The sequence below is a fragment of the Oncorhynchus nerka genome, linkage group LG24 (genome assembly GCF_034236695.1).
Source record: "Oncorhynchus nerka isolate Pitt River linkage group LG24, Oner_Uvic_2.0, whole genome shotgun sequence".
Taxonomy (NCBI): Eukaryota; Metazoa; Chordata; class Actinopteri; order Salmoniformes; family Salmonidae; genus Oncorhynchus; species Oncorhynchus nerka.
In genome coordinates this window covers 93,730,943-93,744,856 of record NC_088419.1, presented here as the reverse complement: position 1 = coordinate 93,744,856, position 13,914 = coordinate 93,730,943, and the positions used below count along the sequence as shown (strand labels likewise).

At 45.2% G+C, this 13,914-nt stretch overlaps 1 protein-coding gene across 5 annotated transcripts in view; it reads right to left on the bottom strand.

Moving 5' to 3' along the window:
* The window catches only part of farp2 (FERM, RhoGEF and pleckstrin domain protein 2), a 114,382-nt gene that overhangs the window by 60,405 nt on the left and 40,063 nt on the right, over nucleotides 1-13,914 (bottom strand). For all 5 annotated transcript variants that reach the window (XM_065009334.1, XM_065009336.1, XM_065009335.1 and 2 more), the window contains exons 4-12: nucleotides 11,495-11,537; nucleotides 11,326-11,404; nucleotides 10,332-10,429; nucleotides 9,913-10,027; nucleotides 3,429-3,576; nucleotides 3,203-3,298; nucleotides 1,551-1,714; nucleotides 1,287-1,355; nucleotides 1,147-1,204 (exon numbers count right to left, since the gene is read on the bottom strand). In XM_065009334.1, the coding sequence (XP_064865406.1) occupies nucleotides 1,147-1,204; nucleotides 1,287-1,355; nucleotides 1,551-1,714; nucleotides 3,203-3,298; nucleotides 3,429-3,576; nucleotides 9,913-10,027; nucleotides 10,332-10,429; nucleotides 11,326-11,404; nucleotides 11,495-11,537 (870 nt within the window). The remainder of the gene's footprint in view (nucleotides 1-1,146; nucleotides 1,205-1,286; nucleotides 1,356-1,550; nucleotides 1,715-3,202; nucleotides 3,299-3,428; nucleotides 3,577-9,912; nucleotides 10,028-10,331; nucleotides 10,430-11,325; nucleotides 11,405-11,494; nucleotides 11,538-13,914) is intronic.

Sequence of the window (13,914 nt, the reverse complement as noted above, 5' to 3'; positions counted from 1 at the left end):
AGACCACTCACTAACCCGGTCAGAAAGATGCCACTCACTAACCCGGTCAGAAAGATGCATTAGTCTTGGTAATCCCACTGACCCTGACGTAAAGACCACTCACTAACCCGGTCTTGGAAAGATGCATTAGTCTTGGTAATCCCACTGACCCTGACGTAAAGACCACTCACTAACCCGGTCATTAGTCTTGGTAAGATGCATTAGTCTAAAGACCACTGGTAATCCGGTCATTAGTCTTGAGTAATCCCACTAACCCTGACGTAAAGACCACTCACTAACCGGTCAGAAAGATCATTAGTCTTGGTAATCCCACTGACCCTGACGTAAAGACCACTCACTAACCCGGTCAGAAAGATGCATTAGTCTTGGTAATCCCACTGACCCTGACGTAAAGACCACTCACTAACCCGGTCATTAGTCTTGGTAATCCCACTAACCCTGACGTAAAGACCACTCACTAACCCGGTCAGAAAGATGCATTAGTCTTGGTAATCCCACTGACCCTGACGTAAAGACCACTCACTAACCCGGTCATTAGTCTTGGTAATCCCACTAACCCTGACGTAAAGACCACTCACTAACCCGGTCAGAAAGATGCATTAGTCTTGGTAATCCCACTGACCCTGACGTAAAGACCACTCACTAACCCGGTCATTAGTCTTGGTAATCCCACTAACCCTGACGTAAAGACCACTCACTAACCCGGTCAGAAAGATGCATTAGTCTTGGTAATCCCACTGACCCTGACGTAAAGACCACTCACTAACCCGGTCAGAAAGATGCATTAGTCTTGGTAATCCCACTGACCCTGACGTAAAGACCACTCACTAATCCGGTCAGAAAGATGCATTAGTCTTGGTAATCCCACTGACCCTGACGTAAAGACCACTCACTAACCCGGTCATTAGTCTTGGTAATCCCACTGACCCTGACGTAAAGACCACTCACTAACCCGGTCAGAAAGATGCATTAGTTTTGGTAATCCCCGTAAAGACCACTCACTAACCCGGTCATTAGTCTTGGTAATCCCACTGACCCTGACTTAAAGACCACTCACTAACCCGGTCATTAGTCTTGGTAATCCCACTAACCCTGACGTAAAGACCACTCACTAATCCGGTCATTAGTCTTGGTAATCCCACTGACCTGTTTTGGCACATCAGGGGCCAGGGAGCGAGCCGACATCCTCACCTTACTGTTCCTCCTGACAGAGAGACAGGAAACCACGTGAGAGTTAAACAGAGGTCAAAGACACAGAGAGACCAGAGACAGAGAGAGTCACACACCTCTGATATGGTGTCCTCCTTGCGCCGCTGTCCTTCACATATTCCACTAGTTGCTTCTGGGTCCTCCCACTAAACCAGAAAGAGTCAACACAGATACCATCAAACAACAACAGCAAGAGCCATAGAGTCTCCTATGGGTTGAAGCTGTACACTATATGGTTACACTTCACATCAGTGAACATTTTACCTCAACATAAAACCCATTAAATAATCATATTTTAAACAAAATCTACCTCCGTATGATTCAGCAGAAAGCAGAGATACCTGTATCTGAACGACGATCCCCTACTAAAGAGAATGGCTTTGGACTTGGGCTGCGGCTGATCCAAGAGGCGGAAGAACGAGTGATGTTCCACACAATTCTTCCAGAAGATCTTGCACTGGTCCCGACTGACCATCTGAAACTCCAGGGTATCCTGATGAGGCCCCTACAATTCAAATATGGCCTTTAATTTTTTTAATTAAATACAAAATATCGAACAATATGTACATGTCGTCCCAGAAGATCGTTGAAAGTAGGAATAAAATAAAAAAAACAGTTGTAGATCTCTGCAGTTCATCAGCTGTAATCGCAGCAAAGGTGCATTTATACGGAGACTTGATTACACACAGGTGGATTGTATTTATCATCATTAGTCATTTAGGTCAACATTGGATCATTCAGAGATCCTCACTGAACTTCTGGAGAGAGTTTGCTGCACTGAAAGTAAAGGGGCTGAATAATTTTGCACGCCCAATTTTTCAGTTTTTGATTTGTTAAATAAGTTTGAAATATCCAATAAATGTCGTTCCACTTCATGATTGTGTCCCACTTGTTGTTGATTCTTCACAAAAAAATACAGTTTTATATCTTTATGTTTGAAGCCTGAAATGTGGCAAAAGGTCGCAAAGTTCAAGGGGGCCGAATACTTTCGCAAGGCACTGTAAATGTGATATTTGCAAAAAAAATCTAAAAACCTGTTTTTACTTAGTCATTGTGGGGGTATTGTGTGTAGATGGATAAAAAAAATGTTTTAAAAAATTCCACTCGTCAATTTTAGAATAAGGCTGTAACGTAACAAAATGTGGAAAAAGTTTGAGGGGTCTGAATACTTTCCGAAGGCATTGTATATGGTTCAAACTTGGCACAGACCTTCAGGATAAAAAACACAGATCCCTTTACATAGATTTGTAAAGACAGATTTTTACTTTTTTCTTGTACAGGGTAGAGAACAACGCCAGACACTCTGGATGATACCCAATTAGCCAATTTGTGTTGAATCTGCAGATGCTACAATCAATCTTTGGACTTAAATGAATTAATGATACAAGTAAAATGCCAAAGTTAAACATGGTTAAAACTATGTTGATATCACACCTGTACATAGCCCAACTATAATTTAGCCCAAACAACTACCTCTTTCCCTACTGTATTTCATTGATTTATTTATTTTGCTCCTTTGCACCCCATTATTTGTATTTCTACTTTGCACATTCTTCCACTGCAAATCTACCATTCCAGTGTTTTACTTGCTATATTGTATTTACTTCGCCACCATGGCCTTTTTTGCCTTTCCTCCCTTATCTCACCTCATTTGCTCACATCGTATATAGACTTGTTTCTACTGTATTATTGACTGTATGTTTTGTTTTACTCCATGTGTAACTCTGTGTTGTTGTATGTGTCGAACTGCTTTGCTTTATCTTGGCCAGGTCGCAATTGTAAATGAGAACTTGTTCTCAACTTGCCTATCTGGTTAAATAAAGGTGAAATAAAAAAAATTAAAAATCATGGATGGTCTATAAATTGGAGAGTGGTTCCATTTCTCCAGCCACATCCCTCAGTTTTTTACCAAAACAGGGACAAGCGAGAACACGTCATTTTTTCCAACTGCTGATTTCCTCCAATGCTTTGATGACAGAAATACAGTACTCACATGAACCTCTGGGTATAGCTTGATCAGGAAGCGTTTCCTCTTGAAGCTCAGTTTTCGGATCTTGGACCAATTGAAGGTGTTTATTTTGGTGTTACCCTGGGAGAAAATGAGACCGAAGACAAAAAAAACTGAAACCTGTGGGATGAGGCCTCAGGTGCATTCTCAGAGGTGGAGCGAGGTGTGTGTGTGTGTGTGTGTGCGTGTCAGCAGTAGAACTACAAGTCACCTGGAAGACCTGCAGGCCTATGTGAGCCACGGCCAGGTTGATCTTCGTTCCCTCGCGGTCGGCTGCTGGGTGGAAACGGACGCCGTACATCTCCAGTTTACGGGCGATCTCCAGAACCTGAAAGTCTGAGTCGGCTGGAGTCTGCCCGCTGGGGGGGGGACACACACACACACACACACACACAGGGGAAGGTGAGTTCCGTTCACTTCAGGTCAGTGGAAGTTTGTCTTTGCAAACAAGAATGTCTATTCGTCAGTTCCATCTCTGGCTCACTTTATTAGTCTTATTTATGAATTTGTCTCATATGAGCGAGGATGTGGATAAACTGAATATTAACAGTCTACTTGGTATTACAACCTATAGAAAGATCAGAGAGAACGGCTGGCTGGCTGTTGAACTTACAAAATGGCTGACGTGTGTCAACATGAGTTGTGGTGATTCTCCTGAGAAGAAGAGTGACTCTAGCAATAAAAATAAATACAATGACTATAAATCCCCCGAAAGCTCCCCTCCACAGCCCTAACCTCTTACAAGGACTTAAATGAAAACATGTCAAAATGTTTGACTAAAAGCATGTTGGAGAAGAGGAAAGCCATCCAATCGCCAATCATCTCAATGTTTTCCAGTAGAGCGCACGCGTGTGTGTACAAACTAATCATGATGCTCGTCTTTGGTTAGTAGGGTGGCAGTATGCCAGATCATCACCCAGCATTCTAATTTTGTTCATCCTTTAAGCTGCGAAATCTCCTTATGCCCCTCCTCCACCCCCTCCTCCTGCCCCCTGCCCTCCTCTCCCCTCCTGGCTGTCTGGCTAATCAAATAGCCTGGCCTGACACGGGGGGGATTAGATCAGGGTGCTAGGGAGGAGGCTAGGAGCCATGCACAAGCCATAGTCTGAGTCCCAAATGGCACCCTATTCCCAGTATAGTCCACTACTTTTGACCAGGGCCCTTAAACCCTATTTAAGGAATAGAATGCCATATGGGACACAGCCAGAGCGTCCTCCCCAACAGCCAGAGCTTCCTCCCCAACAGCCAGAGGGGGGAGATAACCCACCACCCTGCCTGCCAACCTAGGAGCTGCTACATCAATAGCTATGTTTCCATTAACTTGTCCACTGATTTTGTTGTCTACATGTAGAATGTTTCCGTCTCACGGCCTTGCGTCAATAGCCTGCTAGGGCGAGTTTCCGTCTCACGGCCTTGCGTCAATAGCCTGCTAGGGCGAGTTTCCGTCTCACGGCCTTGCGTCAATAGCCTGCTAGGGCGAGTTTCCGTCTCACGGCCTTGCGTCAATAGCCTGCTAGGGCGAGTTTCCGTCTCACGGCCTTGCGTCAATAGCCTGCTAGGGCGAGTTTCCGTCTCACGGCCTTGCGTCAATAGCCTGCTAGGGCGAGTTTCCGTCGAACTGTCTTGCGTCAATAGCCTGCTAGGGCGAGTTTCCGTCTCACGGCCTTGCGTCAATAGCCTGCTAGGGCGAGTTTCCGTCTCACGTCAATAGGCGAGTTTCCGTCTCACGTCAATAGCCTGCTAGGGCGAGTTTCCGTCTCACGTCAATAGCCTGCTAGGGCGAGTTTCCGTCTCACGGCCTTGCGTCAATAGCCTGCTAGGGCGAGTTTCCGTCTCACGGCCTTGCGTCAATAGCCTGCTAGGGCGAGTTTCCGTCTCACGTCAATAGCCTGCTAGGGCGAGTTTCCGTCTCACGGCCTTGCGTCAATAGCCTGCTAGGGCGAGTTTCCGTCTCACGTCAATAGCCTGCTAGGGCGAGTTTCCGTCTAACGGCCTTGCGTCAATAGCCTGCTAGGGCGAGTTTCCGTCTCACGGCCTGGCGTCAATAGCCTGCTAGGGCGAGTTTCCGTCTCACGGCCTGGCGTCAATAGCCTGCTAGGGCGAGTTTCCGTCTCACGGCCTCGCGTCAATAGCCTGCTAGGGCGAGTTTCCGTCTCACGGCCTCGCGTCAATAGCCTGCTAGGGCGAGTTTCCGTCGAACTGTCTTGCGTCAATAGCCTGCTAGGGCGAGTTTCCGTCTCACGGCCTCGCGTCAATAGCCTGCTAGGGCGAGTTTCCGTCTCACGTCAATAGCCTGCTAGGGCGAGTTTCCGTCTCACGTCAATAGCCTGCTAGGGCGAGTTTCCGTCTCACGTCAATAGCCTGCTAGGGCGAGTTTCCGTCTCACGGCCTCGCGTCAATAGCCTGCTAGGGCGAGTTTCCGTCTCACGGCCTCACGTCAATAGCCTGCTAGGGAGAGTTTCCGTCTCACGTCAATAGCCTGCTAGGGAGAGTTTCCGTCTCACGTCAATAGCCTGCTAGGGAGAGTTTCCGTCTCACGTCAATAGCCTGCTAGGGCGAGTTTCCGTCTCACGCCAATAGCCTGCTAGGGCGAGTTTCCGTCTCACGGCCTTGCATCAATAGCCTGCTAGGGCGAGTTTCCGTCTCACGTCAATAGCCTGCTAGGGCGAGTTTCCGTCTCACGGCCTTGCGTCAATAGCCTGCTAGGGCGAGTTTCCGTCGAACTGTCTCGCGTCAATAGCCTGCTAGGGCGAGTTTCCGTCGAACTGTCTCGCGTCAATAGCCTGCTAGGGCGAGTTTCCGTCTCACGGCCTTGCGTCAATAGCCTGCTAGGGCGAGTTTCCGGCTCACGGCCTCGCGTCAATAGCCTGCTAGGGCGAGTTTCCGGCTCACGGCCTCGCGTCAATAGCCTGCTAGGGCGAGTTTCCGGCTCACGGCCTCGCGTCAATAGCCTGCTAGGGCGAGTTTCCATCTCACGTCAATGGCCTGCTAGGGCGAGTTTCCGTCTCACAATCTTGCGTCAATAGCCTGCTAGGGCGAGTTTCCGTCTAACGGCCTTGCGTCAATAGCCTGCTAGGGCGAGTTTCCATCTCACGCCAATAGCCTGCTAGGGCGAGTTTCCGTCTCACGGCCTTGCGTCGATAAAAACAGCATGACGTAACAATGTCACCTAATTACATGGATTTTTAAATAAATTGGAGACAGGTGGGGAGGGCATACAGGCTCTGTTTCATGTCTCAAACAGCCGGGCGAAAGTCAGCATGGATAGAATGCAAGAATTGTTTGGCCAAGTTTTAATAATTGTCATGTGCCAACGTATCACCACAACCTGGGACATGGTGAAGATTTGGATGGTGACACTTGCGTTCCAGGCCAACCAGAAAAGCAAGTCGAAGAAATTCAAGCATTTTAGAAAGTCAGGATGATCCTTGTCCTGCAAACAAAATGTTTTTTTTTTTTTTAAATTGTGGAAAAGGTTTTATTTAGAAAGCAGTATGTATATTTGGAATTAAGTTTAGTGGAGTTTTATAGTGTTGTAATTGTAAAGAAGTTAGACACCCATTGGTCACATAACATTGATCAATATATCCCCTATACATCTGTCCATTGCATATGATGCAAAGATTTCTGCAACATTGCTTTTGGGGAATAAACCTGGGTCAATGGAAACCTGCCTATTGTCACTCTGAGGAGAGAAGAGGAGAGGCAGTGTGCATTCCAAATGCAATCCTGTTTCCTTCATAGTGCACTACTTCTAACCAAGGGCCCAGAGGGACCACAGTCTATAGAAAAGGAGTGGAAAGCCACTAGAAGCTCAAGGAAGGGTGTTTGAACAGGCAGGCTGAAAATGTGGGAAAGGGTAGTGAGCTAGAACACCCAGATTACCACGAAGAGCCCTTTGAATTCTGAACAGCTGCCAGACTCAACTCCTCCCAGAGACAGTCACATTTAGTTGTCTATTGACTATGTTTTGTGTGCGATTTTAAAAAGTGTCTATGTCAGCAGAAATATCTGAGATAACTTTTTACCTAAAAAGGAACATTAACACATGTTTATGGAAATCCAAATAAACCTAGTTTGTAATCTTTTTATCAAGCTATTCAAGGCAATTTCGTGCTGCCTGAACCACTTGTAAAACAAACTAAAAAAGTATATGTCCAAGATGACTCCGGGACATTAGCTTCAAACAATAAGACGTTCAGTGCTGGAGGTGAAGCAGACGATCTGAAACAGCTAAAACCAATGCATCTTGGGTTCAGCTTCATAAGGTGCCATATGAGTCTGCGTCCCATATAGCACCTTATTCCCTATATAGTGCACTAGTTTTGACAAGGGGACTGCAGGACAACAAACACCCGGAGCCACGGCCGGAATTCCCCAGGGCAGCTGTTTAGGTCCCTTGCTTTTTTTTTTTTTTTTACTAATGACATGCCACTGACTGAGTAAAGCCAGAGTGTCTATGTATGTGGATGACTCAACACTATACACTTCAGCTACTACAGCAACTGAAAATGATTGCAACACTCAAAGAGCTGCAGTTAATTTCAGAGTGGGTGGCAAGGAATAAGTTAGCCCTAAATATGTCCAAAACTAAAAGCATTGCATTTGGAACAAACACACTCACTAAACCCTAAACCTCAACTAAGTCTTGGGCAAGTCGAGATGTCATGGTCAAATGGTCAAAACATATTGATGCAGTAGTAGCTAAGATGGGGAGTCTGTCCATAATAAAGAGCTGCTCTACCTTCTTAACAGCACTATCAACAAGGCAGGTCCTACAGGCCCTAGTTTTGTCACACCTGGACTACTGTTCAGTTGTGTGGTCAGGTGCCACAAAAAAAAGGACTAAGGAAAATTGCAATTGGCTCAGAACAGGGCAGCACGGCTGGTCCTTGGACATACACAGAGAGCTAATATTAATAATATGCATGTCAATCTCTCCTGGCTGAAAGTGGAGGAGAGACACTACTTGTATTTACAAGAAGTTGACAAGTTGAATGCACCGAGCTGTCCATTTAAACTATTGGCACACAGCTCGGACACCCATGCATACCCCACAAGATATGCCACCAGAGGTCTCTTCACAGTCCCAAAGTACAGAACAGACTATGGGAGGTGCACAGAACTACATAGAACTCTATTCCACATCAAGTAACTGACACAAGCAGTATAATTAAAAAACAGATTTTAAAAAATACCTTATGGAACAGCGGGGACTGTGAAGCAACACAAACATTTGGCACAGACACATGCACACACACACACGATAACATATGAATGGATTTAGTACTGTAGATGTGGTAGTGGTGGAGTAGGGGCCTGAGGGCACACAGTGTGAAATCTGTGAATGTATTGTAATGTTTTAAAAATGTATAAACTGCCTTAAATTTTGCTGGACCCCAGGAAGAGTAGCTGCTGCTTTGGCAGGAACTAATGGGGATCCATAATAAATACAAATACCCCGCTATCATCTAGAAGGCGAGGTCAGTACAGGTGCATAAAAGCTGGGACCAAGAGAGAAAAAAACCCAGCTCGGGGCCATCAGACTGTTAAATAGCCATCACTAGGCAGCTTCCACCCAGTTATGTAACCCTGCACTTTAAAGGCTGCTGCCCTATATACATAGACATGGAACACCGGCCACTCCACTAACGGGAACACCGGCCACTCCACTAACGGGAACACCGGCCACTCCACTAACGGGAACACCGGCCACTCCAATAACGGGAACACCGGCCACTCCAATAACGGGAACACCGGCCACTCCAATAACGGGAACACCGGCCACTCCAATAACGGGAACACCGGCCACTCCAATAACGGGAACACCGGCCACTCCAATAACGGGAACACCGGCCACTCCAATAACGGGAACACCGGCCACTCCAATAACGGGAACACCGGCCACTCCAATAACGGGAACACCGGCCACTCCAATAACGGGAACACCGGCCACTCCAATAACGGGAACACCGGCCACTAATAACGTTTACATAATTTGCCTTACTCATATGTATATACTGTATTCTATTCTACTGTATTCTAGTCAATGCCACTCCTATATTACTCATTCTAATATTTATATATTCCTTATTTCCATTCTTATGCTTTTAGGTTTGTGTTTATTGTTGAGAATTTGCTAGATATTACTACACTGGTTGGAGCTAGAAACACAAGCATTTCGCTACACCCACAATAACATCTGCTAAACACGTGATCTGATGAGGGTGCCATTTAGGACACAGGCGGATAAGACACTGGCTGAGGTTACTGTGGAGTACTCGCATGTACCTGTTAGAGAAACCTGTAACTCATGACGTAGAGAGACGAAGACTCCTGCTTCCAAGGAGGAAATTCATTCATGTTGTGAAGTGTTGAAGTTAAACAAAAAGAACCTTTCATGTCCTCTCAAAACATTGGAAAAAAGTGACAAGAAATATATATATATCTGTCGTCAGCACAACGTGGAAATCGCACTGCCAATAGCAAGGAGCGAAATGAACACGGACTAAGTATGCAGTACAGAGACAGCCTAGTCCCAGATCGGCTTGTGTCGTCTTGCCAACTCCTATAATCATTGTCATGCAGATAGACATAGGAGTTGGTTGTACAGTACAAACAGGTCTGGGGCCAGGCTAGGACAGAGGTTAGTTTCACTGGGTGTGAGGAGAGGACAGAAGGACGTAGCGACTCACAGGTGTCTGTAGTGCAGTTCCATGATCCTCTCCTGTATCCTCTCCTGATTGGGCAGCAGCTTGTTCAGCTTCAGGAAGTCCCTGTCCGCCAGGTCGTCATAGTCCCCTATCTCCGCTGTGATTGGAGGCGAGGGAGGGGGGCGGGGGCAGTGTTATAAATGCAGCAACATAGCACCATGTTAATAATGCTACTAAAAAAAAGGTCATCAAAATCAGATTTATCCATTGTCAATATAAATGTGTATGTAATGCAGCTATAACGGTTGTTTATTTGATAACACTTTATAGAAAGGGTAGCCTTTAGGGACAGACTTCATAACACAGTCATAATCAGTACATACTGTACACGCTCTTCAAAATAAAGCGTAATCGTTTATCTACGACACTAGACGAAAAAGAGCCTGTATCATCAGACATACATTGAAGGAGATGTGAGGCCAGCAGGGAAGCGGTGTTTTCTGTACAGCTCAACCTGCCCTCTAGCAGGTCTCGCTTCATCTGCAGGGAGAACAGGTACCTGGGGGAAACACACACACACAGGGTTTTAGTTTACGCTGCTTTTTCAATATGGACACCGGTGTGTTACACTGAAGTATACACCCTGGTGTACTAGAGAAATCGTGTTTCCATGTCTAGGGCCAACAGGTAGTTGGGAAGGAAACAGGGGCAGGACTTTAGTGAAACAGGGGCAGGACTTTAGTGAAACAGGGGCAGGACTTTAGTGAAACAGAGGCAGGACTTTAGTGAAACAGGGGCAGGACTTTAGTGAAACAGGGGCAGGACTTTAGTGAAACAGGGGCAGGACTTTAGTGAAACAGAGGCAGGACTTTAGTGAAACAGGGGCAGGACTTTAGTGAAACAGTTACAGTGCATTAGAGGGAAATAGTGAAGGGGTCTGAATACTTTCCCAAATGCACATGTGTAAACACAGGTCAGGACTTTAGTTTATAGTTTACATCTGGTCATCGGCCTCTATAATAATAACCATAACGCCTGGTTAAGCTCGTCAACGTCATCAGCTTTTTGCAAAAAATAACGACTGAACAATTAAAAAGCGTATCACAGCTGTCCTGTTCATGTTTATTGCGACTACGGCACAGAGGATGTTTCAAATGGTACCCTATTTCCCATATAGTGCACTAATTTTGACCCAAATGGCACCCTATTCCCTATATAGTGCACTACTTTTGACCCAAATGGCACCCTATTCCCTATATAGTGCACTACTTTTGACCCAAATGGCACCCTATTCCCCATATAGTGCACTACTTTTGACCCAAATGGCACCCTATTCCCCATATAGTGCACTACTTTTGACCCAAATGGCACCCTATTCCCCATATGGTGTACCACAAGTAGAACACTAAATAAAGGTGGCATTTGAGACACAGAGAGCGTGAGGGACAATCAAACCTAGTGTACTCTTCCTGCAGCTGACCAGGGTCAGGGGGAAAGAACTTCACGGACAGCCTGAAGAGAGTGTTCATGGGTCCTGAAACAAACAAACAGACGTTAAAAACTACACCTCACAATAAGTCCAGTTCTGTTGTGTTAGAAATGCTCCATGTGTGTGTGAACTTACTCTTCACTTGTTTCACAACAAGCTTTGTGGGTTCCAACCAAACCTGGAAAAAAAAAAGTTAAAAAATTACCGATGAGCCTTAATTATCATTTAAAAAAAGGAATGCTTGAGAGCTCAGGAAACATAGTCCTTCCTCTCTGCGCTGTTTGTGGCCTAGTGGGTCCAAGAGAAAGTACTGTTCAACAGTCATAATTCAGGCGTGATGGGACCACAGCTATGTAGATGGCTGCCTTGGTGACAGTGGTGGATGCTGTGAGTGACAGTTGAGGGGCGGGGTTCGGGAGTATTTGAGGGTTGGCTCCATAGCCACATTGCGGATATCAGCTGATGTACGAAGGGCTATATAAATAAATTTGATTTGAGTATCTATCTCTACAGTCTCTACAGCATCTTTGTCCTGGTGTTATTGATTCAGAGCGAGTGCACCTCAACTGCAATGGTCTCCATGACAATACTCCTTTCACAAATCTGACAGAAGGTCAGAAAAGATGTGTAACGGGTGATACGTTTTTTTATTTATTAAGAAGTTGGCTGTTAGATTGCCTTAACTGTGATCCGACTGAACCGCCGACCTCCCCTGGACAGACCACAGGATGGATCCAGTGAACCTCGCAGGCATCTGAAAACGTCCCTGAGTCTGTCCTCTTTGAACAAGGAATCCTACCGGTCTGCCATGTGTCAGAGATGCCTTCTCATACACCCTAACAGTCTCCCATGTGTCCGAGATGCCTTTTCATACAATTAAGAAAGGATTTTTATTACACCACATCCGGGCCATTTTTATGTACAGTACCAGTCAAAGGTTTGGACACACCTATTCATTCAAGTTCTTTTTTTTCTACATTGTATAATAATGGTGAAGACATCAAAACTATGAAATAAAACATATGGAATCATGTAGTAACCAAAACCGTTTTAAATCAAAATATATTTTATTATTTGAGATTCCTCAAAGTAGCCACCCTTTTCCTTGATGACAGCTTTGCACACGCTTGGCATTCTCTCAACCAGCTTCACCTGGAATGCTTATCCAACAGTCTTGAAGGAGTTGGCACATATGCTGAGCACTTGTTGGCTGCTTTTCCTTCACTGCGGTCCGACTCATCCCAAACCATCTCAATTGAGTTAAGGTCGGGTGACTGTGGAGGCCAGGTCATCTGATGCAGCACTAAAACACTCTCCTTCTTGGTCAAATAGCCCTTACACAGCCTGGATGTGTGTTGGGTCATTGTCCTGTTGAAAAACAAATGATAGTCCCACTAAGCGCAAACCAGATGGGATAGAGTATCGCTGCAGAATGCTGCTGTAGCCATCCTAGTTAAGTGTGCCTTGAATTCTAAATGAATCACCGACAGTGTCACTAGCAAAGCACCCGCACGCCATCACACCTCCTCCATGAACCACACATGCGGAGATCATCCTTTCACCAACTCTGCGTCTCACAAAGACACGGCGGTTGGAACCAAAAATCTAATATTAAAAAAAGACACATTTCCACCGGTCATGTCCAGTGCTCGTGTTTCTTGGCCCAAGCAGGTCTGTTCTCATTGGTGTCCTTTAGTAGTGGTTTCTTTGCAGCAATTTGACCATGAAGGCCTGATTCACGCAGTCTCCTCTGTACCGTTGATGTTGAGATGTGTCTGTTACTTGAACTCGGAAGAACTTATTTGGGCTGCAATTTCTGAGGCTGGTAACTCCTAATGAACGTATTGTCTGCAGCAGAGGTAACTCTGGGTCTTCCTTTCCTGTGGCAGTCCTCACATGAGCCAGTTTCATCATAGAGCTGGATGGTTTTTGCGACTGCACTTGAACAAACATTCACGGTTCTAGAAATGTTCCTTAATGACTGACTTTCATGTCTTAAAGTAATGATGCACTGTCATTTCTCTTTGATTATTTGAGCTGTTCTTGCCATAATATGGACTTGGTTTTTTACCAAATAGGGCTATCTTCTGTGTACCACCCCTACCTTGTCACAACACAACTAACTGATTGGCTCAAATGCATTAAGAATGAAAGAAATTTAGCAAATTAACAAGGCATTCCAGGTGACTACCTCATGAAGCTGGTTGAGAGAAAGCCAAAAGTGTGGAAAACTGTCATCTAGGCAAAGGGTTGCTACTATATTTTGATTTGTTTAACACTTTGGTTACTACATGACTCCATGTGTGTTATTTCATAGTTTGATGTCTTCACTATTATTCTAATGTATAAAATAGTCTAAAATTTAAAAAAAGATTAACCTGGAATGAGTAGGTGTGTACAAACTTGACTAGTACTGTATGTTTCAACAACATCCAGTTCTTAACATTTTATTTGGGTGCTTTACAAACAAATTCAAACCAATACTCTGCAGAGCAAGGAGATGCCATGTGTCTGAAGTCTAGAGAGCAGCTGAGAAAATACTGACTTGTAAAAGT